Raw genomic sequence first — 27108 nt, 5'->3', positions numbered from 1 at the left:
GGACAGATATGGCAGGTTAGGCAGTCCATTCACTTGCATTTTGCTCACTGTGGGGATTATAAGAAGGAGAGGGCACTCTCTTGTCTTCATAATAGTTTATTAAATGAAAATATACTGCTTCTATGAGTACTTTTACAACCTTTTAAAAATATAGCAGAATTGCTTCTTCACTGATAGCTTTAGGTTCACAAATAGGACATAAATTTTACTTCAACACATACATGAGCAGGTATCTCCCTTCAGTAACTCTATGGAGATAGCGATAGAAGAGTTATTTCACAGTGCCAGCTCTATATATTAAACAAAGGGGGGAAAAAAAAGAAGGAAAAAATATACACACACCCACAAACCAAGAGGACATCCAGCAAAGTTTGTTATTCATTTCAATGTACTAGATGGTAATTAATCTGGCATCATACCAGCAACACCAAAAATGAGATCCTGAAAATTAGCAATATCAGGGCAACTACATAACTCTGCTGCACTCTTAACCAATGTCATTAGTAAACAAATGGGTTTTTTCTCTGTGTATGCTGATGACACATATGAAAAGGCACCACTAAATAACAGAGGAACCTTATCTGTAAGACATTTATATCACCTCTCTAAGAAGAAGGTGTGTTACCAGATCTCAATGTCGCAAACTTTTTGGGACATAATATTTTCAGAAAAGCCATTCGAAACCGCAAATGACAGAGAGGGTAAAGAAATGGGTTCAAAGAGGAATTGATCCACAAAAGCCAAAAAGTTGCTTCATACAGGGAGCTATGGATGCACTTTCCTTGGCAGGCCCCACGGATAATCATTAATAAAGAGTATGGGGCCCAGCAAATGGTAAACACACATACAATTATGGCAAGAGACTTTGCTATTTTCTTGTCCCGCTGCAGTTTTGATCCAGTGCTTGAACAGAAAGAAGCAGAAAAGTTCCTTTTGAGAGCTGTAGAACTGGTTTCTGTTCGAGATGGACCATTAGCCACCACTGCTGGTCTCCATGACCTCGACAGTGATGAAACACTGTCCTCTGCTTCTGATGAAGATGAAGCCCCTGGCCTCGGCAAGCCACAAAACCTCCAGGATAAGCTGCTCCTCCTTGGAGGCTCACAGTCCTGCACGCTGCCACGCGCTGGCGCCTCTGGATGTTGTGGAAGATGTGCATGTTGAAGTAGGTCACCAAGAGCAGCGGCACAAAGAACTCCAGGGTGATGCACACAGCAGGAAGTACCAGTTGTCAAAGAACTCGGCGTAGCACTGATCCGCCGCTACCACGCTGTGTCCGGCCACGTGCTCCCAAAGCAGGATGGCTGGGCAGTAGAGCAGGAAGGCAAAGACCCAGATGGCCACCATCTTGATGGCAGGGCTGGATGTTATTCCCTGCCGGGCTCTGTAAGATACCTGCGAGCAAAAAGGATGTGTCACATATTCAGATAACATTTTGGAAAAATTATGTCAAAAAAGCCCATACAAAATCAAGCCAAATGTAATATTTGTTCTGTATCTCCCCAGACACCTAGGACATCTTCACTATGTAAGGTTCTGAAAAACTGCTAGTCTTGTTCTCTATACACTGTAGCTCTGTGATTTATTTTAATATTCGGGATAGGAGAGAAGCAGAAATTATGATGGCTAAACTATCACTTGGCTTCATGGTATGAAAGGAGATAGCTTGTTTCCACCACACAGTAAAGTAGCAATAAGGAATTGGTAAGGAATAGGTTTATGATACATCAGCCCAGGCTCAGCAGAGAGCGAAAGCAGCTGTGGGAGTTCCTACATGCCCAGCAAAAGTAGAAGCCTTCTATATTAGACAGGTTGCCATGTGAGACTGCAAACACCAGACAATGTAATTTTTCATACTGTTTCCTCTTGCCATAGCAGAAAAATCTATCCCAGACGTATACTATAACATCCCCTGCCTTTTTGAATCACTCTATTTTAATATTAAATATTAAATTTAAAGATTTTCATGTCTAGCCAGACAGGATATTAAGAATTAAAATAAAATCATCCAAAGTTAGGAAATACAAGAGCTAAGCCCACCCTGTAACAGCCCAGCCATACTCTTGTTCCCCTGCATCTTTCATAGCACAAAAGTTGCTAAGTTGATGATAAAGCTGGATATTTTTATTTCCTCTGTACTGTTCAACATTTGGCATCTCAGGCTTTCCTCAGAACTGCTGCCTTCCTCATCAGCTTCCTATTCCTATTAGCAGAGCACCTGCATGCTACACAGAGAGTAATGAATGGCACCTTCACAGCCACACACCAAACAAAGGACATTGTCCCTATTTCACCAGCAAGTATCACAGCAGTAGTGCAGGGTTATACACATTGGTTTGGATTCTCTGCTTTAAATATCTGTAACCTAAAGATTCAGACTCCTCTATATCTTAAAGCACCATATTAGCTCTGTGCACAGCTCCAGGTCTGCAGTAATGAATTTGCCACCCTGTGCAAGACCACAGGCAGCTCAGTTTAGAGGCAGAAAACAGGAAGCTGGGCACAGCTTCACAGATTGTTCCATCTGGAGTGACTGGACCCTGGCCACAGGCTAGGTTTGCAGCAGAGGCAGAGGTTGATCCCAAGTCTGTGAGGAAGCATGGTGTCTTTTCTTTGGACAACAGCCCTGTTACACATTCCTGGACTCACTCCTTCCTAATAACCTAAAGAAGAAAACCAGAATGTGATCATGTTAAAGAAGACCAACAGCAATTGAATAAGAACATGGATCTCAGCTGGGTTACAGGAGTCCTTTCAATTTACATTTCTCACATTCTAAGCTCTGCAGCTTCATTAATGTCTTAGATATAGGGACTCTGAACTTACTGTTCAGCTTTAAAAAAAAAACAAACAAAAACAACAAACCAGCAAAATCCAACTGTAAAACCACACCACTGGGGAAGAAGGGAAAGTGATTAGGCATCGTATCAGCACTTCCCAAATGAGAACCTACCAATCTAATATGAAACATGTCATTCAAGCAAACAGACCCTGAAAGAAGAGAAGGCTTTGCGGTGACCTGACTGCAGCCTTCCAGGACCTGAAGGGCAAGTAGAGACAGGACAAGGGGCAATGGTCTTAAACCAAAAGAGAGTAGGTTTAGATCAGGTATTAGGAAGAAATTCTTTACTGTGAGGGTGGTGAGGCACTGGAACAGGTTGCCCAGAGAAGCTGTGGGTGCTCCCATCCCTGGATGTGTTCAAGGCCAGGCTGGATGGAGCGCTGAGCAACTTGGTCTAATGGAAGGTGTCCCTGCCCACAGCAGGGGGTTGGAACCAGATAATCTTTAAGGTCTCTTCCAATCCAAACCATTCTACAATTCTATGACCAAACACCAATTAGAGCTTAGAAATGGTGAATGATCGTATTTATTACTTGAGTCCTTGGATATCCTCTGAAACAGAAGAATGACAACACTCAAGAAACATCTCTTACCTCTCCACATATTCTTCTTTTTGCTTCAAGGGATCAGTTGCCACTCAACTGCTCATTGTCAGCACATGTCAATCACCCCCTGTGGTAATTCAGATCCTCATCTGATCTTCACTCAGTCCATCTCATGTCTCTCCATACCCTCTTCTTAGAAAATTTATCCAAGCCTTAGCACATCCTTGACTCAACCTAGTTTTCATGACCACCACCACTTCGAATGGCCAAAGCCCAAATGCTCCACATGCCTGCTGTCCCTTTCCCACCTTGACCTTCCCATCTCCTGTGTAGTGTAATTCAATAATTTCTAGTGCAGGTGGCACGAGGGTAACATTGAGGTCATAGGCAAGGCAATGTCCTATCTCTAAGTCCCAATGCAACATTGAACCATCACCATTTCTCCATTAAAGTATGGTACCAACAACAAAGCACCATTTAGCTTAAAGTGCTAACTGTGAAACACTCTTGAGTTTTATAGAAATCTCAATATATATAAAGCAATAAATAGAAATGTTATTCTTACAGCTTTTGTAACTGACAGGAAACGGTCGTAGCTGATAAGGACAATGTTAAACACTGAAGCTGTGCACAGAAGATAGTCCATAACCAGCCAGAGCTTGCACAGGCTTCTTCCCAAGTGCCATGTCCCTGTCAGGGCATAAGGGATGTACAAGGGCATGCAGAATGCACCTGTGAAAAGAAACCGAACACACACGTCAGCCAGCACTGCACTACATGAGAGCAGAGAAACATTTCTGCAGTATCTGATCAAAGCATGATTCATATTGACTGGAATTCCCACATGAAAGGCTTTGTATTATCCTGCAACCAAATAACATTTACTAAAAACTAGGTACTAGTAATGTTCTTAAAATTAATACCTCTCTGGAAGGTGCATCATGTTTATTATGTATCATTGTTACTTCTCCAATTAACACCACCTGCCAAAGGAAGGAGCAGTTGACTGCTTTAGCTACTGAAGTAAACACTATTCTGTGTTATCTGCTGAAATTAAAACAAACAAAAACATCTTTCCCTCCATGTAATTCACTGTTTTCTACAATAAATTACCCAGTTGCCATGCTTTTATCCTCTTAGAAGCATATGTGTCTGAAAGTGTTCCAGAAGTAAATTCTGGTAGAAATACGAGTTCCAGACTAATTTTTAAAACTGTATGATCAAAAGGCTGACAAGAACAGCACAGTTAAATACACCCAGCCTAACACTTCTTCTCATCATAAACCTTGATAACAACCACTTTTCAGTGGCAAGCTGATAGGATACTATCTATGGGAACTCACCAGACTGTGGGAACACACGAGTGACCCAGCTGCACCCATGGCTACCTAAATATAGGCTGCTAAATCCAAACGTTGTGAAAGTGCCAACATGACCTCATTTTAATGGATTTTGAGGTGATCACCCTACTGAGCCCCAGTGCAGCCTTGGGAGGCTGAAGAGCTAACGGCGCAGTCAGCTGGGATGCAGAAATGCAGTGAACAGCATCGACACTGCAACAAAACGGAATCACTGCATTTACAGAGCAATTGGCACTTGGTCTTTGAGCAAAACATTATTGATTTTAACATCCACATCAGGAAGAAAGCTGTGGTTTCAACTTTAGATTTACTACATAATAGTGTGTGTATTACTGTAACCGAGTATCTTGAGAGTTTGCATTTCCATACAAATCTTGCAGTTCCTGTTGTTCTCCCTCTACTACAAATCAAGAGATCTCTATTCAAACGCAGCTATAGGTCCAGAAGCATGGAGACAAAGCAAAGGTTGCTGAATGTCAAAATCAGATAGGTTAGATATGTTAAAAGAATAAGCAAATGACTTGCAGGCTTTTAGCAATTTAGATCAAGAAGAAAGTAAGGATAATTTAGGCATACCCCAAATCTAAATTATATAGCTAAAAAAATACAAATCAGTTTGACTCTAAAGTCAAACTAAGGCAAAGGCAAAGCTTTTAACCAAATTTATGAATAAATCTAGACATTCAGATAAACATAATACCACAAAACAAAAAATTATGGAAAGTAGGTAATGACAAGCAAGCTGTACTTCCTTCTTTGACAGAGAATGTTATTTACCTCATACTTCTCAGCTAGATGCTGGTATTTGTTCAGCATGACACTAGATTGTGAGTCAATGAGAGAACACCAGTTTGTCCACTGGTTTTCCGCTCACTGCTCTGTTTTTTTCCAGTGCACTGTAAATGGAGAGCAGGCAGCAAGAGCTCTGCAGCACAACAAGGCAGAAATAAGCTGGAAGAAGACATCAAACATACAGAGGAAGAGATCAAAACATTATACAAGGAGATCTGGACATCACAAGGATAGGACTGTTAGAAGTTGTGCCCCTGACAGAATTGCTGGCACTGGCAATAAACTAAAAGAAAAGTTTCTTTTGTTCTTTCAGTATACTTCTTAAATATGTACATAAAAAAAAAAAAAAAAGTGATATAAGTCAGAATACAGATTTCATTAAATAGCCACAACTATTTAAAACCATCCTTTTACACACTCAATAATTTAACCAAAGCTTTTAGCAGACAGCCAACACTTCAAAGAATATTGCAATACATCAGTCTCCGAGTATCACACTCGTGTTTCAATCGTACTTCTTCTCAGTACAAGTTTCCAAACTGTGTCCCTATGTATAAATATACATGTAGCATCAAACTTCTTAGAAATTGCTTGATTTGTAATTTTTATTTACCTATACAAACACATATTCCCAAGGTATTACCCTAGATAGAGCATGTACAGCAAAACGTCTAAAAGTACTATTTGTCATTATTTAGTCACAAACGTCAGATGATGATCTGTATTGTGTGACAGCAGACTGAAATAGAAGATATTGGCCATGTATGCAAGATCTGTCAGACAATATAGGCTGTATTTGATTTGACTATCTAGATTTCAGCCAAAACTCTTCACAAACAACTCCCACCATTCTTTGTTATTCCATAAAATTCCCACAGTAGTATTTTATCCTGAAGCATTAAACATTACCTGCTTAACTAACAAAGCATCCTTTTTTTTCTGAAAAATCATAGGCTGCTGAAATACTTCATGCAGCTTCCACCACTCCTGATCCTACCCCCAGACACAGCTGCAAAATAGTTCTCTCAGAAGAAAACACACAGAAAACAAACACCATTGCTGCTCCTAAGACTCCTACAACACAATTAGCACGAGGCTCCACACCTGTGACTTACCCACTGCAAAGTCAGAAACAGCAAGATTCAGAAAGAAATAGTTACTCCGATGCCTGAGGTTTCTGTCCATAATGAAAGCAAGGATCACCAGGATGTTCCCAAGGATGGTCACCAGCGACAGCAACACCATGAGGAAAGCCAGCAGCACCAGCACGCCCAGTGAGAACTCGGAGCTCGGCGACTGGCTGGGCCACGTCTCGTTACGCGTTGCAGCCGCGTGCAGAGCTTCGGCCGTGCTGTTGTGCATGGTGGGTATCCAGGTCAGGTCAGTCTGGGAAGGAAGTTGCATCTGGCAAAGTTATCCAAAAGGCTGAGATTCATAAAGAGTTAAAATAGGATGAGTGAAACATCCAGTAAGCATCCAAAAAAAAATTGCCTCAGGACGGGAAAAAATTAAAAACTTTTGATGCTAGATCAATCTAGTTTTCTTAAGAGTTGTTAAAGCATGCGTAGCTCTAGCAGAGTTCTGGTTAAGAAATATGCAGTTTTTTCAAGCTCATATTTTAAAATGCAAGTTCTTCTTTAAGCAACCCGATTCTTATCTGTGGAGGTCAGGAGGGCTGATTTGAGGTTCACTCTTGCTTTCCTCCCTCCCTTCCTGATGTGTTTTGCTTGCTAGCATTATATACAACTTCTTCTAAATTTTGCTTCTTAATCCTGTGTACATATCTTAATGAGAATATAAACTACTTTTTAATTTCATCCTTGTTTATCTGACATTGTTGCAATTCAGCAAGCCTTTGGTCCCTCTCTACTGTAATATATTTTTTGCTGACAAATGCATGGTCAACTTTGTTGTTGCTGCTGTTCTCCTTTTTGTGGACTATGGGGCTGAAAACTGATATGATGTAAATAAGCATAAATACAATTACTTACCAGAGCAGTTAACCTGTAATGGCCCAACCCTCAGAGATCAGTTCAAAACTCCCACTGGAATCAGTTTTAAAAATCTTAGCAGCAGCCTCAGTGATACAGCACCAGCTGCTGTTGCCCCAGAACCAAGGAACTAAATACAGACTCCCTGAATGAGAATGAGAGCTTGGCAATTAACTTTAACAGGATGAGGCTTTTGTCTTCCACAAATGCTTGTATTTTGTATGAGTAATGAAGCCACTTGCAGAGAGCTGTGAGTATTCTACAGTTGTAAAAATTCAATCATTTTTATTATGGGTTCTAAAAACACTTTGGTGTCTAATTTTAGATACTTAAATCTGGAAAACGCTGGCTGCCATGTATTTGCCTCTGCTGTGGGAAAAATTCATTAGCATTTGCCAAGTGCTTTTACTGAATGTTTGAATGGCAGTAGTACAAAAATGCAAAACTTTATTATCCATGCAAATATCTTCACAGCATGTATGTCCATCACTGGTTTAAGCTTTATTTCATGTCCAGGTACTGCAGAAAACACACTATGGCACAATTACTAATACCAGTAGCCTTTCTTCTGGTAGCCATACTGAAGCCTCAAGATGAAGTTCAGCAGTTTCACTTTTTTTCATGAGAGCCAGCTGACCTTGCCACACTCTTGCTTTCCAGGAGTATATAGCTGCCTAATTGTACTCCCTCTCCCTCCCTCAAAATTTTTTATTGGATCTTTAATCTAACTTGATTTCTTGGAATCTTAAATATCCAACTCTTCCACACCAAGCTTCAAAAGCCTGTGTGTCACAAAGCATCTACACATATGAAGTTCGATACGAGACCACTTCGTGAGCTTTTAGCGGAATTTTTTGTGCGTGGCTGACTATGATTAAACCAATCTAGAACACATCTAGCTAGAAAAATATTACAGTAGCTACTAGACTGCCTTCATTTTTCACTGAAATAGACATGCTAGGCAATAAATGAATAGCAAGGATTCATAAGTAAATGTCCCATCTTTCTCTCCCTTCCTTCTTTCCCCCACATTAAGGAAGGACACATACTAAACAGTAGAAACACCACCCTGAACTACAAACAATATGAAGAAATTACTAACAGTCCAGAATTGGTATGCTGATGTAAGAAAGACAATTATCTTCACTTTTAAAAGTTAGGCTTTTAAAAATGTGACTTGTATTATTTCAGTCATCTGGAAGATTTCCAGATGCATGTAGGACATTTAGAGGAAGTATTTGATAGTGAAACCACCAAGCAGCTCTTCAGAAGGTACTCAGCTAACAAAGTACCCCAATCAGAGAGCAGATATAAACTCTTGGTCTGGTCATTTGAAACACAAAAACCAAAAAAATCATTCTGATACTACCTTGTAGGAAACTCTAATGCTGTAATAGCTAACCTGTTTTCAGCTATACTCCTGATTGATTTTCAGAATAACAAAGCAAAAACAGTAAAATAAAAAGATATGACAACGGAGCAGCCAGAAAGACAAAAGGCACTATTCACCTTTTCCTGGTAATGTTTGATTCTTCATTGACATATTTTTATTACAGGCAATTGTACTTTGGGTATAAATTAATTCCATAATGCATCTTTTCTTTTTTTCTTTTGCCAGATAATGAAATTTGTAACTCTTCCACAAGTGGGCAGTATGTCTTAAAACCTTATAGTATCTGATAACAAAAATGGTTAAAACTGCTGCTTCAGTTCAACATTAAAATTAACGACCCAGCAGAATTAAAAAAGTTAAGAGTTGTTTTCAGACATTTTTGTCATCTCTTTCCCTTGTTGTATCTTTTCTTAGAATAAAGGAAGTTTAAACTTAGGAAATGCCTGCAAACAAAAATAGGAAGAGTAACTTCTCTAACCAAAAGTGTCCACAAGACAGTTACACAGCACCTCATGCTCTCTCAGAAAGAAACTGTGTGAAAATAAAAATGCATTTCCGCTTTGATGGTCCGCTTCCAGACATTTTAAAGGACAGAGGATTCATTCTGCTCACTGACTGTATGGTCTATTTCACCAGTTCCTTTAATTATGCAACACGAAATTCTCATCTTTTCAGCAGGCTCTTACAGTGTCAGTTGTCACAGAACAATTATCTAAGAAATTTTGTAGTGGTTCCATCACATTTCTTAGTTCACTGCCCATGTTCAGTCTTATGCCACCAAGCAGGTCCTATCTAACATCTGATCCAGAGCAGGACCAGGCACTCCAAACACAGCACTCAACCCCATTCTTTCCTTTCACAAGAGCATCTAAAACTTTTTAAGCGACCTGGTGTATGAATGACTCTAGTCCCACTCTCAGCACAACAAACAGGAGAATTCAGTTACTAATACAAGACAGGTATTTGAATCCAGGAATGGAGAAGATGAGAAATTCACATTTTCAATTAGTCAACTGTTGTTTGGTGGGAAGGGGTGGGATGGAGCAACGGTTCCAGATGCTGCACTGTCCTCATAACAAGGAGCTCAAATGTGTAAGAAACAGAAAGCTCGTGTCTAAGCTCTACTTCAGAACAACAGAAGAATTCACAAAATGAGATGAAAATGTATCTATGGCTTTACTGAACTCTCTTCTGTATACAACATGTCCATTCTATCAGATAAGGCAATAGGGTCCAGGTTTTCTTTTCATATAAATATGTGCAAAATAATCTTTTGAAGTTTTTTAAAAATAAATTAGTGTTCTGTTCTCTTCTTGTTGTCCTTCCTTATCTTTTTGCTCCTTCCGGCTTGTCTAGATGATTCTTCCTGAAATGAAAAGCATTTCAAAATTTAAAAAATATTCTTGTAAACCACAAGTATTCTCCCAAGGTCACCCATGAGAATTATTTTTAATATGAATAGTATTCATAGGTCATTGGGATTTAGGAAAATTTTGACTTGTATAATGTTTATCCATTCACACAGTTTGTATTACTTTTCTTCTGCCTTCATCTAAAGGTGGAAACTGACAGAAGTTCACATGCAAATGCCTTCATTCTAAGGGCAGAACATACCATTGATGGTACATAGTTGTATTCCACAAGGACGTTTCTTGCACAGTTGTTTATATGTTTGAAACGATCCGGTCCCAAGAGAATACCTCCATACCAGCGCGACACCACAACCAACACGTTGTGGACATTCAAAATCTGTGAATAAAAGAAAGCAATAAAAGCTGTTATCTTTTAATTGAACCTGGTTTACTGCTGACACCAATATGAAACGTAAAAAGGGTCTACTATCTTGTATTCAAAAAAATTACTGAGTTACATTTCTTATTCTTTGGTATGATCAATTATTACTCTGTCATGAAGCTGATTGTCTATTTACATTTTTGGAAGTGTTGGTGGATAAGGCTAGGCCAGGCCACAGGCATCGTACATATGGATAAATAAAATGCCATAAGCTAGTACTGTTAACATGTGCATGTCAACAACCATTAATCATCTCTGTTAAGGAGAACAAACAGGTGTCTGACTAATTTGAACAATACTATTAGGAGAGTCAATCATTGTTTGTGAAAACAGAAATATTCTTAGAATTTTAAAATGAGAAGGACTGGGGGCATGTTCTATGACAGGCATTTTCTACTCTACATTTATGTATTTGCCATAAAATCTGTATGTAACAACTGCTGACAGTAAACAGGATGGTACTAATCTAAAATATAGTTTCTTGTAACTAGAAAGTGCTATCTTGAAATGCTGGACTTATCTGAAAAAAGATTAATTTCTGTTGCAAAAAAACCCCCAAAAAACCTGGTAAGTTCAGCTACAATAAATGTTTTAAATCACCTTATTTTCATAACCATATGTCATAAGAGCTCAAAACAAAAAAACTGCAAGATCTATGAACATCTAGAAATCAGCCTATAAACTATTACAATCTTTTCCTATGGCTGATTTTTCTGATCTCTATCACACATTCATATTTGAAAGAGGATTGTTATGTCACTTTCTAAACAGGATTTTTATGGAATAATAAGTGCCTAGACAAGTTTCAAAAGCACATATTAACATGCTGAAGAAAAGCTGATAAGCTCAGAACAAACTGAAGTACAGTAACTGCCAAATTGTTTCTTTGCATTATTTTCAGAGCAATAATGTTTTCACACTTAGCATATATACTAGCATATATTGCATAACCTAAGCTTGTTTATTTATTCAACCTTCCCAAGTCTGGTTTGAGTTATTTAGGAAGTTTGAAAAAGTTCAAAATTAAAAATGTCAGAATGTTTCCATCAATTATATTTTTTTCAGAAAAAAAAAAAAGGAAGCTTGGTGGGTGGAGGAGAGCCTCCAGGAATAAGAGTGCAACATACTAAGCAAAAGAACATTCAAGCAAGAAATGGACAGGAAAATAAAGTTCCTGTTGTAAAGAGGACATCAATATAAAATAAAAAGAAATATATTGTCTGCTTACACAGCTAAGTGACCTGAGGCACAGCATTAAGATGTACCCAGCTGTCCCCTGTAGCTGTGCTATTTTAATTACGGTTTTACGAGGGCTTGCAGCTCGAACCAAAATTTATCCATCTCAACTCACATTTAGTAGCCAAGTATTATTTCAACCCTTGAAGACTAAAATATATGCGAGTATGAGGGCTAAGGACCCAGAACAGGAAATAGCACAACAAAACAGACTAAATGATCAAAACAACTCTTTCACTCCTTTTGTATTTGAAGTTCTACTCTGCAAGTTCATATATCGGTGTCTTTTTATTACGCCTACTCGAGGAAACCACATGAAGGTTGTGCCCAGGTCAGCTGTTATTTTCTGACAGTCAGCCCTCCCAGTCTTCATTTTCTGTGTACCTTACACCACACAGGAAGCATAGGAATTAAAGCTTAGTTCTCTTTTAACCCATTCAAACTATCCTTGCCACCTATGAAACATTACTCATTTCTGTGCTCCGAGACTTGTAAGTGCTACAGTCTGTGTTTCTCCTTTCACCTTGAGAAAGCAATCATCTGGCTGGCTATTAGCAGAACAAAAGTTTAAAAAATCTTCTACAAGCTTATTTACATTGTAGTGATTTTTAAAATCAATTTCAATTCAAGATTTCCAGAAGTCAAAGATTAATTTCTACAACCTGCATGAGATGGAGAAGACGGCCACCTGCTGCTGTCTCTCCATCATCTTCACAATCCTGTAGGAATGTCTGCTTATCTTCACAGTATATTCTATACAAGAAAAAAAAAACATAAAATGGATTTTAAAATGTCAATCAACTAACATTTCTACATGATTAATAAAGTCTCAGATCTTTCATACACATGTGTATCAGTTCTAATTCTCTACCACAGACATTTACATGAAAACAGGATGAGGCATAGGGTAAACCACAAATGTTTATCTGTACAGTAGGATAAGTTTTGAGAAGCTTTTACACAGACTTTAGCCACTTCAGGTAAACTCCAGTTTAAAGTCCCTAAACAGAAAAATACCCAGGCTTTTAGCCTAATTATTACATCTAGCTGAAACCAACTCCATCAGACACAGATTCAAATTATGGTATAAACCTAGAAGCTGGAAGAACTTGGACAAAAACATTATGAATAATTAATTAGGTCTGTATTTCAGCAGCAACATGAAACTATTACTGAAATTTGCCTTTGGATTCTCCATGTCATCTCCCTCCTCAGGAGGCACTGCAGTAAACTTTTGGGTGTATTGTTTCATAAAAAGGTCAGCTGCCCAGGTCTAATCTTCCAGAAGTAATGCTTAGAGGTCTACTGAGCAATAAGTTGGTTTGTTACCAACTTATTTCCTAAGTTCTGAACTTAGTTACAGGTGACACAATGAGAAAGAGGCTTCTACTATTATATGACAAAGAGGAAGCAGTAAGTATGTGCTTGTTCCTTTTTATTTTTTCCAAGTGGATTTGGATAATAAGAGTGAAAGAAGCCAGATCATCATCTGTAAGAACAGAAATGCCCTCTTTACCGAAACTTCTAACTTAGGTAGAAGCTTTTACTTTTTGGTAAAATAAGCTTTCACTTGCTCTCATTTCATGTTTCATTAGGATCACACCAGGATGGGCATGAATGGATCAGCACCTGTACGTGCTTTTTCAGATGACTGGTTCCTTCAGTAATCAAAGGGCTCCCTTTTACTGCCACATTCCTCAGAAAACCTACACTGGCATCTGGACTGTGACCAATTCATTTCACATAAGCTATGTTCACAAAAGTTGCCAGAAGCAGATGACTGCCAAACTCAATTTTACCTGGTTCTCATAATCCCTGAAGTTTCTTGTATTTCAGCTGAAACTTCGTATGCCAGATGTCTGCATCAGGCTTTCTGATTCGACTCTTATTTCAATTGAACATTTTCAGCTATTTCTAAATATAAGGTTGGGGGGGGGAAAAAGAAGTTACTTCACCCAAGTGAAAACACATTTAGTTCAGGATGATGTAACATTTCCATGCTCAGACATACTACACAAAGTATACCAACACATGTTCAAATCCACTTTTTTTTTCTATTCCTAATGCTGCTTCACATTCTTCTTTCCTACTGTATTGACCTCAAATTCAAAATAACACCTGCAACATTTACCATACAAACAAGAAACCTACTCTCTAAAGCAAGGAATTTCTTTTAACAGCAAGGAAATTTAGTAGGAAGGAATTTCTTTATTATGTCCTGCACTCATCCATCAAAGAACACTAAAAAAAAAAAAAAATCACTGTTTGTATCTCACCTGTATGCATATATGTTGTGGGTAGCACTTGCAATTTTCTTGTTCTCATATAATTTTTCAAGAACTCTTTTTACCTACAGAAAACAACAGAAAAAACCCTCCTTTTGTAACAGTGATTTCATACATCCCTCTCAATACCACTGCTAAAAAACCATTTCCCTAGCACTACCATGAAACAGTATCATGCTTTGACATAAAATGTTCAGTATGATAACTCAAAAACCAGCTTCTCAGTACTCTCATACTTGCTTTAAACAATTTTTCTGGGATACTGAAAACAGCCTGTCCCTTGAATTTCTACATTGTGTACATTCATACTATTGCTCAAGATGTAGAAGGGTCAAATTGCTTTATTAAACAAGGGACAGATCTGGAAAATATTTTTAGTCAGTATTAAGTATCAATTGCACCTGCCTACTCTTCTAATAATAAGTTAAGCTGGAATAGAACACAACTTGACATACATATTCCCACTACACACTGCTTTTAGTTATTTCACAAAAACATTATGTTTAGAAAGCCCTACTACATTTCAAGCTTTTCCTTTTCCCTCAAACATGCTTTTTTTCACAGCTTCCACTTCACAGAAAGAACAGTAAAACCAGAAAATGTCCTATTAGCGGTCTGAAAGTGTCAGTACTTCCCAGAAAACAGATATTCCCATGTCTATCTCTTTGCTCTTAAGAAGTACCAAATTCAAAACATTTATCAGTATCAGTTCATCATATGTTTCTAAGTAAACATGCTAGCAATTGTTCAACCCGTTCCAAGGGTCTAGCAAAAAAAAGAGCTTTTGATTAAGACATCATTATTGTACATAATATAAAGCATTACTGAAATTGCAGAAGTCTGGGAAAACATGCCTGGCAAGTAAATTACCTTCCCTGCAAAAACCAATGTCTCAGAGGAGTAATCAATAGATATATTAAATATCTGCCCTAGCTATACTGTGCTATTTTCAATTCTTCTTGAAGAAATTCAACCGACAAGAATCACCTCAAATAAAAGATACCTCAATGAAAAAAATCCTATTATTAATGGAGAATATTGCTTCAGACATCTGTCTTCTCCTTACTTTGAATGCTGAAGGAAGACAACTTGTACTTCTTAATACACTTTCATATACATGGACAGTAAGTTGAAACAGTAAGTTTCAATACATGGACTTAAAGCACAAGTCATATGAAACGATCATCACCTTTGACACTACTTATTTGCCAGCTACCAGATTCCTAAAAACATACTTTCAAGATTCATTTTTGTGCTACAGCTGTACCTTCTTTAAGTGATTCTTTAATATATATAAATGACCTCTGCTGCTTTAGAAAGGGAAGAAATGCGAATCATTGGCTTAACATATCTTTTTCATTTCAAAATGCTTTTATCATGATTTGTGAGCAAGATTGTTCCTACATACACAAAAACCCAAACAAATGTACAGTCTATGTGAACTTGAAAGGTTCAAGTGCTCCAGAAGGGATGCTAGGATTCAGAGACCAATTCTTATGTCCATACTAAGCAAACTACTGAGGGGGAAGAAAAAAACAAAACAAAAAAAACACCAACAGCTTCAAACGTTACAGCTTTTTTACACAGAAATCAGCCAAAAACCCTGTCAATATGTCAATGTTTTTTCATAGTTACTGAGCATGTAGTAGACCTAGCTTACCTGGAACTTCAAGAAGCACTTGACAAAATCCCTTACCAAAAATTCTTAAAACAAAACCTAAAATTGCACAAAAAGAAAGAGAAAAATCCTCTCAAGGTTTAACTCTTGAGTTAATGAAAAAAAAGAACAGTAGTTTCCTCACTAAACAGGGATGACCAAAGGAGGCTGATGGTAACAGATGGAAAGTGATGTACAAAAGAAGCTCCAAACCCCTCTCAATTAGGTCATGATAAAGATTTACTTATGCACAATCCAAGTGTGTTTTTCAACAGAATTCCTTTCTGAAGGAGGGAAAACACTTATAAACCCATTTTAATTCCTTTTCCAGCTAACACATGATAGACTCAGAAACTTCCAAATATGTTATGATAAACCTGCCAACATCCTGAAGTCAAATAACAGTGTTCTTATTCTCTTTCATCTAATGCACATAGTGGTGAAGAATAGCAGGAAGCATTGCAGAGCTGTTATCTAGAATGATTCAGCTGACAGTGAAAGCAAGACACCAGTAACTACTCGGAAAATATTAGCACAGAAAGATGCACAGAACAGACAGACCAACATATTTGGAAAATTCCAAGTATTTCAGTAAAGGCAAAAGGAGAAGAACTGATCTCTACTAACTTGTCTGGTTGTCACCACTGGAGCCAGATGTGCTTGGAAAGTGCTCCTTCGATCTGTGATTGGGTTTCCATGATGTATGGGTGGCAGTTCTTCATCTGTGGGTCACAAACAAGAGAGTGTTTCTTTTCTTTTAAGAGTACAGAAACAATGAAAGTGGCTATAAAAGTAAAGAATGCCTCAACTTTAAAAAAAGGGACTTGTTAAAGGGAAGTACAGAAAATAACAGACAAACCCACCAAAAGCATGTTACATTTTTTAATCACTGTTATTAAACTTTATTATAATTCTATTGTCACTAGATTTACTCTAAAGCTGAGTAGAAAAGCAGAATCTTCAGGCCTCTTTTAAATTATTTCAACAGAATTAACAAGAGCATATTTTTTACCTTCCTGACTTTCAGATGTCATGTAATTTAACATTTTACTTTGATCTTCCTGAACGGGCTGATAGTCTAAGAGAAAATCATCTCCATCATCTTCATCAACTTCTTCAGTGGTTTTCTTAATATCTGGTTCTATTAAGATACAAGTAGTAGAATTTATTACACATTTTTTGCAAGACAAGCAAAACAAAATTTCAAACACTTTTTCTCAAAAGTCTCTGGCTTTTCAGTTAAAAACAGTTTGACATTAAGAATTTTTAAATGGAGAATAGTAACATTAATTACAACAAAACCCAAAGTACTCAGCCCAGTATTAACTTAAAACTTCCTGAGAATTAAAAATAAAATACTCATACTATGGGATCCTTCCATAAGATCTTCTGTTTCAATACTAACAGTATTTCTAAGAAAAAAAAAGAACAATCATGTTTACTATTTCCATTAAACAGTCAAGATGCTACCTTTTATCTGAATTTAGCAATCAAATTAAGCTGCTGCTTCACAAAAACTACAGTCATTTAATGGTCATCCAGGGAAAAACGTAGAACTGCTGCTCAATGCTACTTCATGAGGTTATAAAATCATTAGACTTGAAACATCCCTCTCAACATGCTTCAAGTATTCTGGGATTCCCAAAATCCTGTTTTCCTTCATGCATAGAACATCCAAAAAGTAATAGTCAATAACAAAGGAGGAAATATACACGATTCTGACATCTGGATTTAGAGCCAAATTAATATACCACAGTTTGATTCCTATTTAGAGGGCCTATGATGTGCTTATATGTATTTTCCACAAAAAACAGAGGGGTGATAAAGCATGTTCAAAAATGGAAGCCATAAGGTTGTGGTCAAAATACCCAAACTTCCAATACTGTCAGTAAAATTTTCACTTCTCAGTGTCCACTCCTTTAGTCACAGTAGTGAAAAATGACTTCTCCAGTGTCTGTGATGTAGCAACAAAATGCACAGTTTATGGAAAGACTAAGACTGGACCTTACCGTAGAACAACACTGAAAATGAGGTTTTTTCTCTTCAGACTTTTATTTCTCACAGGACTAAGATAAAACCCGACAGAGAAAAGTAGTTCTGTTTCCTTTTGCCATATGTGCATGCATGCATGTCACTGACACATTTCATAGCAATTTAGCATGTTAATGTACAAACCACCCCCCCACCATTTTTTGAAAGAACAACTGTGAATTTACACAAACTCTGTAAGAGTAACAGCAGAAGAATCACTGCAGCTCTACTGATGATGTACTTCTCATCCCAATACAGTAGAATGAATGGAAGGATGAAAAAGTAAAATGATGGAATACTTGGTCATTTGTCAGCATATTCCACTGAAGTTTATCTTCTCTTGAATCCCAATCCTCCAACAGGGCACTCAACACCAGAAGTTAATTACTGGTATGAATTATTCATTTGAAGAATAATGCATAATGCACCTGTGGGCAGCACTGTCCTTTCATACAAGTAACTGCATTCCTGAGAAAACTGAGGACTTTGTTCACAGGCCACCTACACCTTCTTTTCCCTACTGCTTTTTTAAAAGGCACACTACCACTGTAAAACAGTAAGCCATGACACTGGAGACTGTTTCCTGATATTTAGATCCAATTCAAAAGTGGGCATAAGCTAACTTGTATGAAATCTTACTTTGCAGTGGAACAAGAAGGAAAATGAAAACCCCAAGTATTTGCTGAAGTACCTGGATCTGAAGACTGTGCCTTTTGTATGAGAACTTCTCGTATCTTCTCCACCCATAAATACAATATACTTTCACCAAGGTTCTGTCTGGAAGTAAAAACTCATGGTAAATGAAGAATCACTTCTACAGATTTCACTTGGAAAGTACATCAAATAACATACAGATTTCAGACACACAGAAATATAACATAAGCTAGAGAGATAAAGAGCTTAGGCAGGCTTGTGTAGAGTTCTGTCTCAGTAGCTCACTGGGTGAAACACATATTGGTGGACTATGATGGCAGGTCAGTGGAGCACTGGAATGAAACACTACAGTTTGGGTAACAGGCAGTGCTATAGCACAGGGAGATAAAGATTTAGGTCTAGTAGGCGTCCCTCAGGGGGCACAGGTGTGTATTAGGGTACTGGGGGAGGATGGGATGAGCACGTTTTATATATGCATGTTAGGAGTTAAGGAATGCTTCCTTTTTGTGCAGCAGGACCCAAACAACTCAAAACACGTTTCAAATGGTTGTAACGGTTATAAACTGTGCCTGTTTGTCTAAGAAACAAAACGAAAGATTTAGGGCTGTAGATATCTCATGGTTTCTCATTAATTTTATTCTTACTGCCACCATCTGGACACCAGGTAAGTAACAAATTACATCTTTAAACTTTGCTTAACGTATACAGCAGGGCTGTGGAAACAATCAAATTCAAATAAACATACATATTTTAAGAAAAATATTCAAGCAAAAATAAGGATTTCATGAACTTGTAGCTCTGACTGCAAAATCCAGACAGACTCCAGAACAAATCAACACCATGATTTCACAGTGCTTATTGTATCGAAGCACTGCTTTAATACCTGAAGACATTTTTTTAGTGATGGAATGGAAAAGATTATAAAAGGAATAAAATTTCCCTGCTTTATGAAAGTAAATAGCAATTTGTCCAGTCATCACCCAATTACGGTTTCTGAAGAGTTGTAAATTACACTTCGTGTCTCCCAAAACAGACTTGTGATCTGTAGTGATCCATTTTTTCCATAGCAATTGACAGTATAGTTCACATTGGTTTAGACTGCAGACCTTCACAACTTAGATCCCTAGGGACTAGAAACCTGGTCAAATACAATGTGAATGATGCAGAGTATCTCTGTTCATCTGACAACCATGCAGACATTGAATAGATAAAAGGCTTTCACAAATACTGTGCACATCAGTGACTACTCCAGGTTTTTCAACAATCTAAAATGACATATAAAGGCCCAAATACATTCACTTCCTGAGGAACTAACAAAGTGAGAGCAGACCAGCGAGGGCTCTGAACAGCAGCTGATACAGACAGAAGGGAGCTGCAAGGGACTGAACTAGTACAATTCAACAGCCTACGGGACTGCAGAGGGGAGAACAAAAAAAGAACCATGCTCAGAGCCCTCACATGCCAACTTGTGCTGGATGCTCAGGTCTTTAAATAACCCCCTACAGCAGCTCTACCTGTGGTAGAGACTCCATCAGATCCTTTGAATCTGGACAGCATTAAGGACAACCTCTGTCCTTTTTGCTCCACTGAACAACTGTAGTGAATGTGATCACACAGAACTTTTCACTTAAAATCCTTGTGCATTTTTAACACTTCAAATTAAATTTTCCTTGCTTAAATGAGCTGTTGCTTAATTAGCTAAGAAACCCAGTTAATCAAAGTAAAAAACCCTTATGCAAGCTAAGTGCTCTCTTCCTTATGGCGTTAAAAAAACATCTCTTATGCAAGATGCTCAGATTTCAGTATCTAGGGCAAGACTGTACTTTTTTTTTTCCCCCCATTTATTTTATATTATCTTTGGGATCTGAAAGAAATAAATAAACCATATAAAATTACTATATTTTCTATCCCACTTTCACAGCAATTCAAAATCATGTAATTTGAGTATTTCTAAATGCTGTTATGCTTTCATTATGCCTTGTTGTTAGCTGCACACTGTGATAATAAACAGTCCACGATGCTCCAGATTCCAGTTAATAGATTCTGCATGTGTTTATTTTAAAACCTACTTATCCCTTAGCTTTTAAGAAAAACTGGTATGCCACTTACGCTCATAGACACAACAAAATGTTTTCACATCCTGTGTTTCAACATTCAAGTGCAGAATAGATAGAAACTGAAAATACATTGTCTCCTTTTACTTTATTCCACAGTCTTGGACTTACACATATATTTCTTCCAAGCTATTTGCTAGTTCTGTATAATCCTGTCCTCGAAGCCAAGGGGCACTAGAATGAAAAGAAATGCAATGAAAATTGTGCTATATGCTGCTTCCAACATTCCCAAGTAAATGTGGTGAACACCTTGAAAATATAACTTTGCCAACCATAAAGATTCTAGCTGTAAACATCTTGGAAAAAGCAAGATACAGAATAGAATATCCTTGCTGGAAACATCCCCCATTCCCAGTGTACTTTAATTCAAGAAGCATTTTAACTAAACTTCCACTTACAGATAAACAATTAACAGTGTCAATTCAGAAAACACAAACGTTTGCAGAAAACTTCACCTACTTTAGTTGATAAATAGGTGGCTCTGCAGTTGGATATCCTGGAGGCAAAATCACCTGAAAGAAATTCAGGGTATGTATTCATTGGACTACCCTCAGCTTGCTAAGCTTTACTGAAGGACTCTGATGTCAAGCACTAGGACTACAATTCATGTTACAAATGAAGAAAACACTTGGGTATGTTGTCACAGAATAACAACAACCGAATATTTGCATTTTAAATTCCAATAATGGTAATGCATACAAAAATGTTTCATGGGGCAATTTATACAGATGCAAAATAAAGTACAGAAAAAAATTGAAAAAAGCTGCACACATGATTACTGGACTTAAGTAAGTGGCACTGGACTTCCCTAAGTAGACATTTCAATGTTTCTTATGCTAAGTAACTTATTGCTTCCAGTTCTGAAAACATAAAGTAAGGAGTTGGATCAATTAAGTTAATCCAAACTTCGTTTTGTCTCAACACTTTCCAGAAAGCAAATCTAGAAGCAAATGCAGCAGATTCACTGAGGCACAAAGTCGATGTAAAAAATATTTCAGAAATCAGTCTTTGGTGAAATACACTGAAGTGCTTTGCTCAGGTGTGGAATTAGGATACGCAACCACTGAATATATCACAAGCACACCAATGTTTTACAGGAACAATCACTGAAAAGTCTTATCACAGACTCCAATCCACAAGCTTCCTAATGCATGTGAGTTGATAATAAACCATATTTAAAGCGTTTCACCTGCATCAGTCCAACTGCAAAACTTAGTTAAACTTCTTCCCACCACTATACCTGCAAACAGAGGGTCCATTTTGGTTGATCCAGACAGTCACTAATCTTAATGCAATAGATTTTTTCATCTTCATCAACAACACACCAATCATCACCATAGATTGACGAAAGAGCTTCAATTTCATCAATCTAAGAAAAAAACAAAAAAAAGCAAAAGTAAATACCCCCCCCCCCAATAAAGCCCACACAACTTTGTGTGCCAATCATCTTTTCATCTTTTTAAAGTCTTGCTCTTCTACAAGTTATCAACAGATGTGACCAGATTCACTGCACTGGAAGGCCATAAGTACTAGGGATCCAGTCCTGACTCACAGGACTTAAGGTGCACCAGGGGAGGTTTAGGCTGGAGATTAGGAAGAGTTTCTTCACAGAAGGGGTGATTAGATAGTGGAATGGACTGCCCAGGGGGGTGGTGGAGTGCCCAGAGGCTTTTAAGGAAAGACTGGACGCTGCACTTAGTGCCGTGGTCTAGTTGACTTGGTGGGGTGTTCGGCCACAGGGTGGATTCGATGATCTCAGAGATATTTTCCAACAAAATTGACTCTGTGATTTTGTAAGTAGCCTTCGCTCAGTTCTCACACACAGACGTTTTTGAATTTCTGAGGACAATCCTGTCATTCTCAGCAGTGACCAGGTGAGCAAAATGACAGGGAGGAGATGCCAACACGTTCCCTGCAGCTCCCAATCGGTGCAGCTCCTGGCTAGGTGGGACCCCCGCAGGAGAAAGACCCCAAGGGTTTGGCACTAAGCTCTTCCTGAGGAAGAGCGGATATTCAGCAAATTCTATAAAGAAAAACCGGAGAAGTGCCTTCCACCTAGAAGTGAAACACCTGAATTGGCTCGGCGGTGCAGAGCCACAGCGGGCACGGAGCCGCTCAGGGGCCGGGGTTCACCAGGAGCTCCCTGAAGTCACCGATTTCCCCGCAGCCCCCTCGCCCCCTCCGCCGCTCACCTGCTGCTGGGCCCTTTCCGTGTCACTCGCCGCCATCGGGACCCGAGGGATAGAGGAGGAAGGGAAGGAGAAGGAGAAGGAGGGAAAAGCCCAGGGAGCAGCCCGGCGCCGGGCCGTGTGCGCAGCCGTGGGGTGACGCTGAAGGCCCTTCCTTCCGCTGCAGGGACGGGGGGAGCGGGCGGTGTGGTCGTGTCTCGGGTTGCTACACAGCCTTCATTATATCCCTCCTGAATAGTTTTCCCTTATTTCTTACATCCGATTTTTAAATTGAAGTGTGTAAGCAGTTCTGTTTCAGTGAGGATTTTAGTGATGCAGCCGTTTTCACCTTGCATTTATGGCACTCGGAATGAACGATTGACATGATGAATGAACTACACAATTCCCTTTAAAAATTATTTAAAAGAGTAACAGGTGTTCCAAGCAGTTTTCATTACATTAATTACATTTCATGTCATTTCTCGAAATCCATTTATTTCATTTAACTTGGGCAAGTTTGTGGCATCTCTTTTAGAGACGGCACTGATCAGTAAAGATCTCATTGCACGCAAAGCATGGGTTCACCGTTTTTGCAGGTTTTGTAGTTTATGTTTTCTTCCAGTGTGATTTTATACTAACACAGTTGGGAAGAATTCAAGGTAAACTTTTGCCCTTCTCGAAAGCTTAGAGAATTTGCGCCCGTTCAGGAGAACAGGATTAGAGTTCAGAATGATTCTGACAATCAGGGCAGGCGTTCTAAAGACAAAACAAAAACCAAAACAAACGAACAACCCACAACAACAACAACATTAAAAACACCCAGGATGCAACTGAGCAGGGAGAAAACTAGCACTGTGATATCAACTACGTGTATCCTGGATGGAGAACTGGTTGCACAGTGGTTCTACAGAAATTATTTCAGAGTTAGTGAATAGAAGTCTTTGTTTTCAGTGTCACAGACAGAGTTGGTTTCATTATTTTTGAAATTATAATAAAAAGAATATACCCAGTCTTAGAACATGACAAAAATGCACATTTTATCAGACAAAGTCACGTATTCCAGTTAATTTTAAAAGAGAGAGAGACATAGACAGAGTGAGTGTATTGTTTAAACAACTGCCTTCTGACCAAGACATAACTGAAAGCTTTACTCCATAAGGACCTAGAAAAGATGGTGCTCCATCTGTTCATCCTAATACTAAACTGCCTTATAAATCTAAAGAGACAGCTATGACAGGACTTAAACTTCCTAACAGCAATCTCTCTATAGTGCTTGTGCTTTGTAAATTGCTAGTTTTGACTTAGCTGAACAAGTGAGTTACATTACTATACACATTTTTTGTTATTAAATAGCTCAAAAATGTTATTGCCATTTTTTATGACTTGTCTATAAGTCATAAAAGCATTGCTATGAAAGACTTCAGCAATCTACTATTGGGCCAGGAAGAAACTGCTCCAGATAAGGGGGCACAGAGAATAAATCACAAAAGCTGTATGGACTGTAGACCTAACAGATTTCAGAGGACTCGCTAATTTCCTTTCATTGTCATTTTTATTTGTGACAAGTCTTATTAAACAGAAATGGAGATAAATGTGGCTAATGAATCTCCAGCATGTTTATAGATACTAAATCAGTAACAGAGTAGCTGAACTGATATGGTGCACAGGAGTATTTACCAGATAATTAATGTCTTTGTCTGTCTGAAACATTCTATTAAAGCAGATATGAAATACACATCAAATGAAGGATATCAGTACAGTAGAGTTTACTAAACTATTTGGGGTATTTTTTTAGTACATAACTGGACCTTACTGTTCCTTATAGTGAGGCATCTCCCAAAAGGATACACTTCCCAGCTATGCTTAAACTTTGATATTTAAAACGGTTACAAAGTCTAACCTTTGGTCCATCAGTTCAGTCTTTGTAAACCACAGATAGCAAAGAAAAACATTTAAAGCTCAAGTCAAATCAATTAAGCCAAGAAAACCCTGAGGTCAGGAAGCAGCCCAAATCACTACCTTGAACTCAAATTCTTTATTCTGTTTTGTCAGGGCAAGATAATACACTGGGTAATTACTCATTCCCTTCTGCAACTAGAATCTAATACTGGAGCACAAAAACTTAAGCAAGATATAAATAATATTCATTCAGGCAGGACTGAATCACAAATAAGTGAAAAACACAGAACTAAGAAATACAGAAGAATTAAGGTTTGAGTAAAATATCCATAGCCCTGCTTTATTTTGCATACAACAGTTCAAACAACATGATGCATTTTCAACGTCTTCTTTACAATAAAAGGAAGAGGAAGATTGAGAACAAATAAGGACAAGGTCATGTCGTGTCATGTCATGTCATGTCATGTCATGTCGTGTACTACTGATTAATGCCCTCAGTTCTGTACTCTGGTTTTGGGCAGGATTTTCTTCTACTGAGACTCTTCCAGTAGTGTCTTAAGAATAGCTCAAGGAGAGCATTTTGCTATAGTTTCTCATCAACAAAATACTAAATTCTCTTTAATGCTCCAATTCTACTCTACATTCAAAAGAAATCTCATTCTATAATACAAATCTTAATTGGGTCATCCAATAATGAGCATTTATCCATTTGAGGACAAAGTAATTCAGCTGATTTCAGTTCCACAATGATGCATTTAGCTAGACTGTGGTCTAAACTGACCACAATAAATTAGCTATAAGGTTCAACTCTCCATATACAGCTGATTTATTATTTTGGAACTAAAACCGAACCAAACTGATTCAGTGACAAGAACAAGAAAGTGTGTTAAACAAACCTGATTCTTGGTCTAAAACTACATGTCTGGTAAGACTGAGGAGAAGCACATGTACAAGGGGACTTAACACCTTGGTTAGAAATGTTTCTTTTCATATAGCCACAACCCTGTTTTTGTGCTGGCTATAGCAGGGTACAGTTGCCTTCTGCAGAGCTACAGAAATCCAAAAGCTTTTCTATGAAGTATAACTACTAGCAGACTTTAGGAGCCTCCTGAGAGAAGAGGACCAGCAGTGAATTCTCCCATTTTCTCCTGCCATACTTGCATTCAGATAAAAAATGGGCATGTTAAAAGGAACTCTTCTCTCTTACAGTATTTTTTTCCCTGCTAGAGGATACCTCAGAAACTACCTGAGCTTGCTTCAGTGCTGCTTTGATCAGCAAAAAGAATTTCTCAGCTCAGGAGGCAATCCAACTCACACCATCCACAAATTCACATTTTATGGTTATTTCCTGCAAAGTATGAAAGAAACTCAGCAGCAGACTCACATCTGCAAGAATTCCTATTGCAGGCAGTTCAGAACAACATGAACATTTGCTTCTATCACTCACTGGCAGTTGCCCATGGTAATACAGAGAGATCCACAAATAAATAAAATCAGTATGGAAATAGGGCAAGGACCTGTGCTTTTCAGAGTTGAGGAGCAGTTTCCTCAAGAAGTGCACCAGGGCTGCATGAAAGCTGCTAAGGAGCAAATTTTCAGGACTGCTCATGAGCTAACAAACACACAGTCATTTAACACGTTACTGCGTGAAAACAAACATACAACCCATCGTGTATCATTTATTACTTTCACTTCTCATTTTCCTGTGTGCACTCCCTTGCCCAGTCATATATCTCAAATTTGACCAGTATGCTGTAGTCTGAAGAGGAAGAACACAAAGTCTCAGCGCCATAAGGGCTGCCCCATCACAGAACCCGAAAGGATATAAAAAATACTATTCTGTGAAAATCCCAGACAGTTCAGTGAGTTCTGTGCAAGGCTGTTTGCCAGTGTGCTCAGCCCTAAGATGGGACACCTTTCATGCTTTCTGAATCACTAATTTCAGCAGGTTATCTGAAAAAGGAAAGACATGAAAAAAAGAAACAAACCAGGGGAAAGACACTTAGAACAAAACCTTGATATCAGCAACTCTTTTTCTCATTTCCACACTTCAAAGTCCAAATGCACTGGCTCATTATTACTCTGGAATGTGCAAGGAGGCAAGACACGGGTGAAAAATAGACACTCTTTGAGGACAGTGGAAGCAGGGGGAGTGTAGTGATCCTGGCCAGGAGAGGACTGTACATCCAGGGGTTGGTGATTCACAGTACAGTTACTGGAGCAGGCCCAGGTGTGTGCTGTGCTGCACTGCCTTCAGGCCTGGATTGTGGTGCACAAAACCCTTGGAAGCAGGATTAACTCCACCAGCTCCTTGGCACAGAGTGCAGGCAATTACACCACGTGCAT

General features: G+C 38.4%; 2 protein-coding genes across 2 annotated transcripts; both read right to left on the bottom strand.

Annotated features, from left to right (window-relative positions):
• Positions 1 to 80: 80 nt before the first annotated feature.
• On the bottom strand, positions 81 to 7708 carry LOC104687319 (histamine H3 receptor-like). Its single transcript, XM_010396395.4, is given in 5 exon segments — positions 81 to 1123; positions 1126 to 1206; positions 1209 to 1395; positions 3953 to 4119; positions 6656 to 7708. Coding segments are annotated over 5 exon segments (1242 nt in total). The 5' UTR covers positions 6945 to 7708; the 3' UTR covers positions 81 to 605.
• Positions 7709 to 9540: 1832 nt separating this feature from the next.
• IMPACT (impact RWD domain protein) lies at positions 9541 to 23026 on the bottom strand. Its single transcript, XM_010396396.4, has 11 exons — positions 22888 to 23026; positions 21936 to 22064; positions 21155 to 21207; positions 20807 to 20869; positions 18619 to 18704; positions 16909 to 17037; positions 16524 to 16618; positions 14231 to 14304; positions 12617 to 12707; positions 10539 to 10673; positions 9541 to 10290 (listed from the first exon to the last, which is right to left on the bottom strand). Exons 1-11 carry the CDS (start codon positions 22921 to 22923, stop codon positions 10219 to 10221), a joined length of 963 nt encoding a protein of 320 aa, XP_010394698.2. The 5' UTR covers positions 22924 to 23026; the 3' UTR covers positions 9541 to 10218.
• Between the last annotated feature and the right edge of the window lie 4082 nt (positions 23027 to 27108).

The sequence above is a fragment of the Corvus cornix genome, chromosome 2 (assembly GCF_000738735.6).
Source record: "Corvus cornix cornix isolate S_Up_H32 chromosome 2, ASM73873v5, whole genome shotgun sequence".
In the NCBI taxonomy this organism is placed as follows: domain Eukaryota; kingdom Metazoa; phylum Chordata; class Aves; order Passeriformes; family Corvidae; genus Corvus; species Corvus cornix.
This window is presented reverse-complemented; position numbering and strand designations above follow the sequence as displayed.

Excerpts from the sequence above, each read along its gene's own strand:
- IMPACT (XM_010396396.4), bottom strand. The coding sequence starts at position 22,923 with ATGGCGGCGAGTGACACGGAAAGGGCCCAGCAGCAG. Across the intron at positions 18,705-20,806 it reads AGCTTGGAAGAAATATATGT|ACAGAACCTTGGTGAAAGTA; the intron begins GTAAGTCCAAGA and ends TTTTACTTCCAG. Across the intron at positions 17,038-18,618 it reads GGCACAGTCTTCAGATCCAG|AACCAGATATTAAGAAAACC; the intron begins GTACTTCAGCAA and ends GTATCTTAATAG.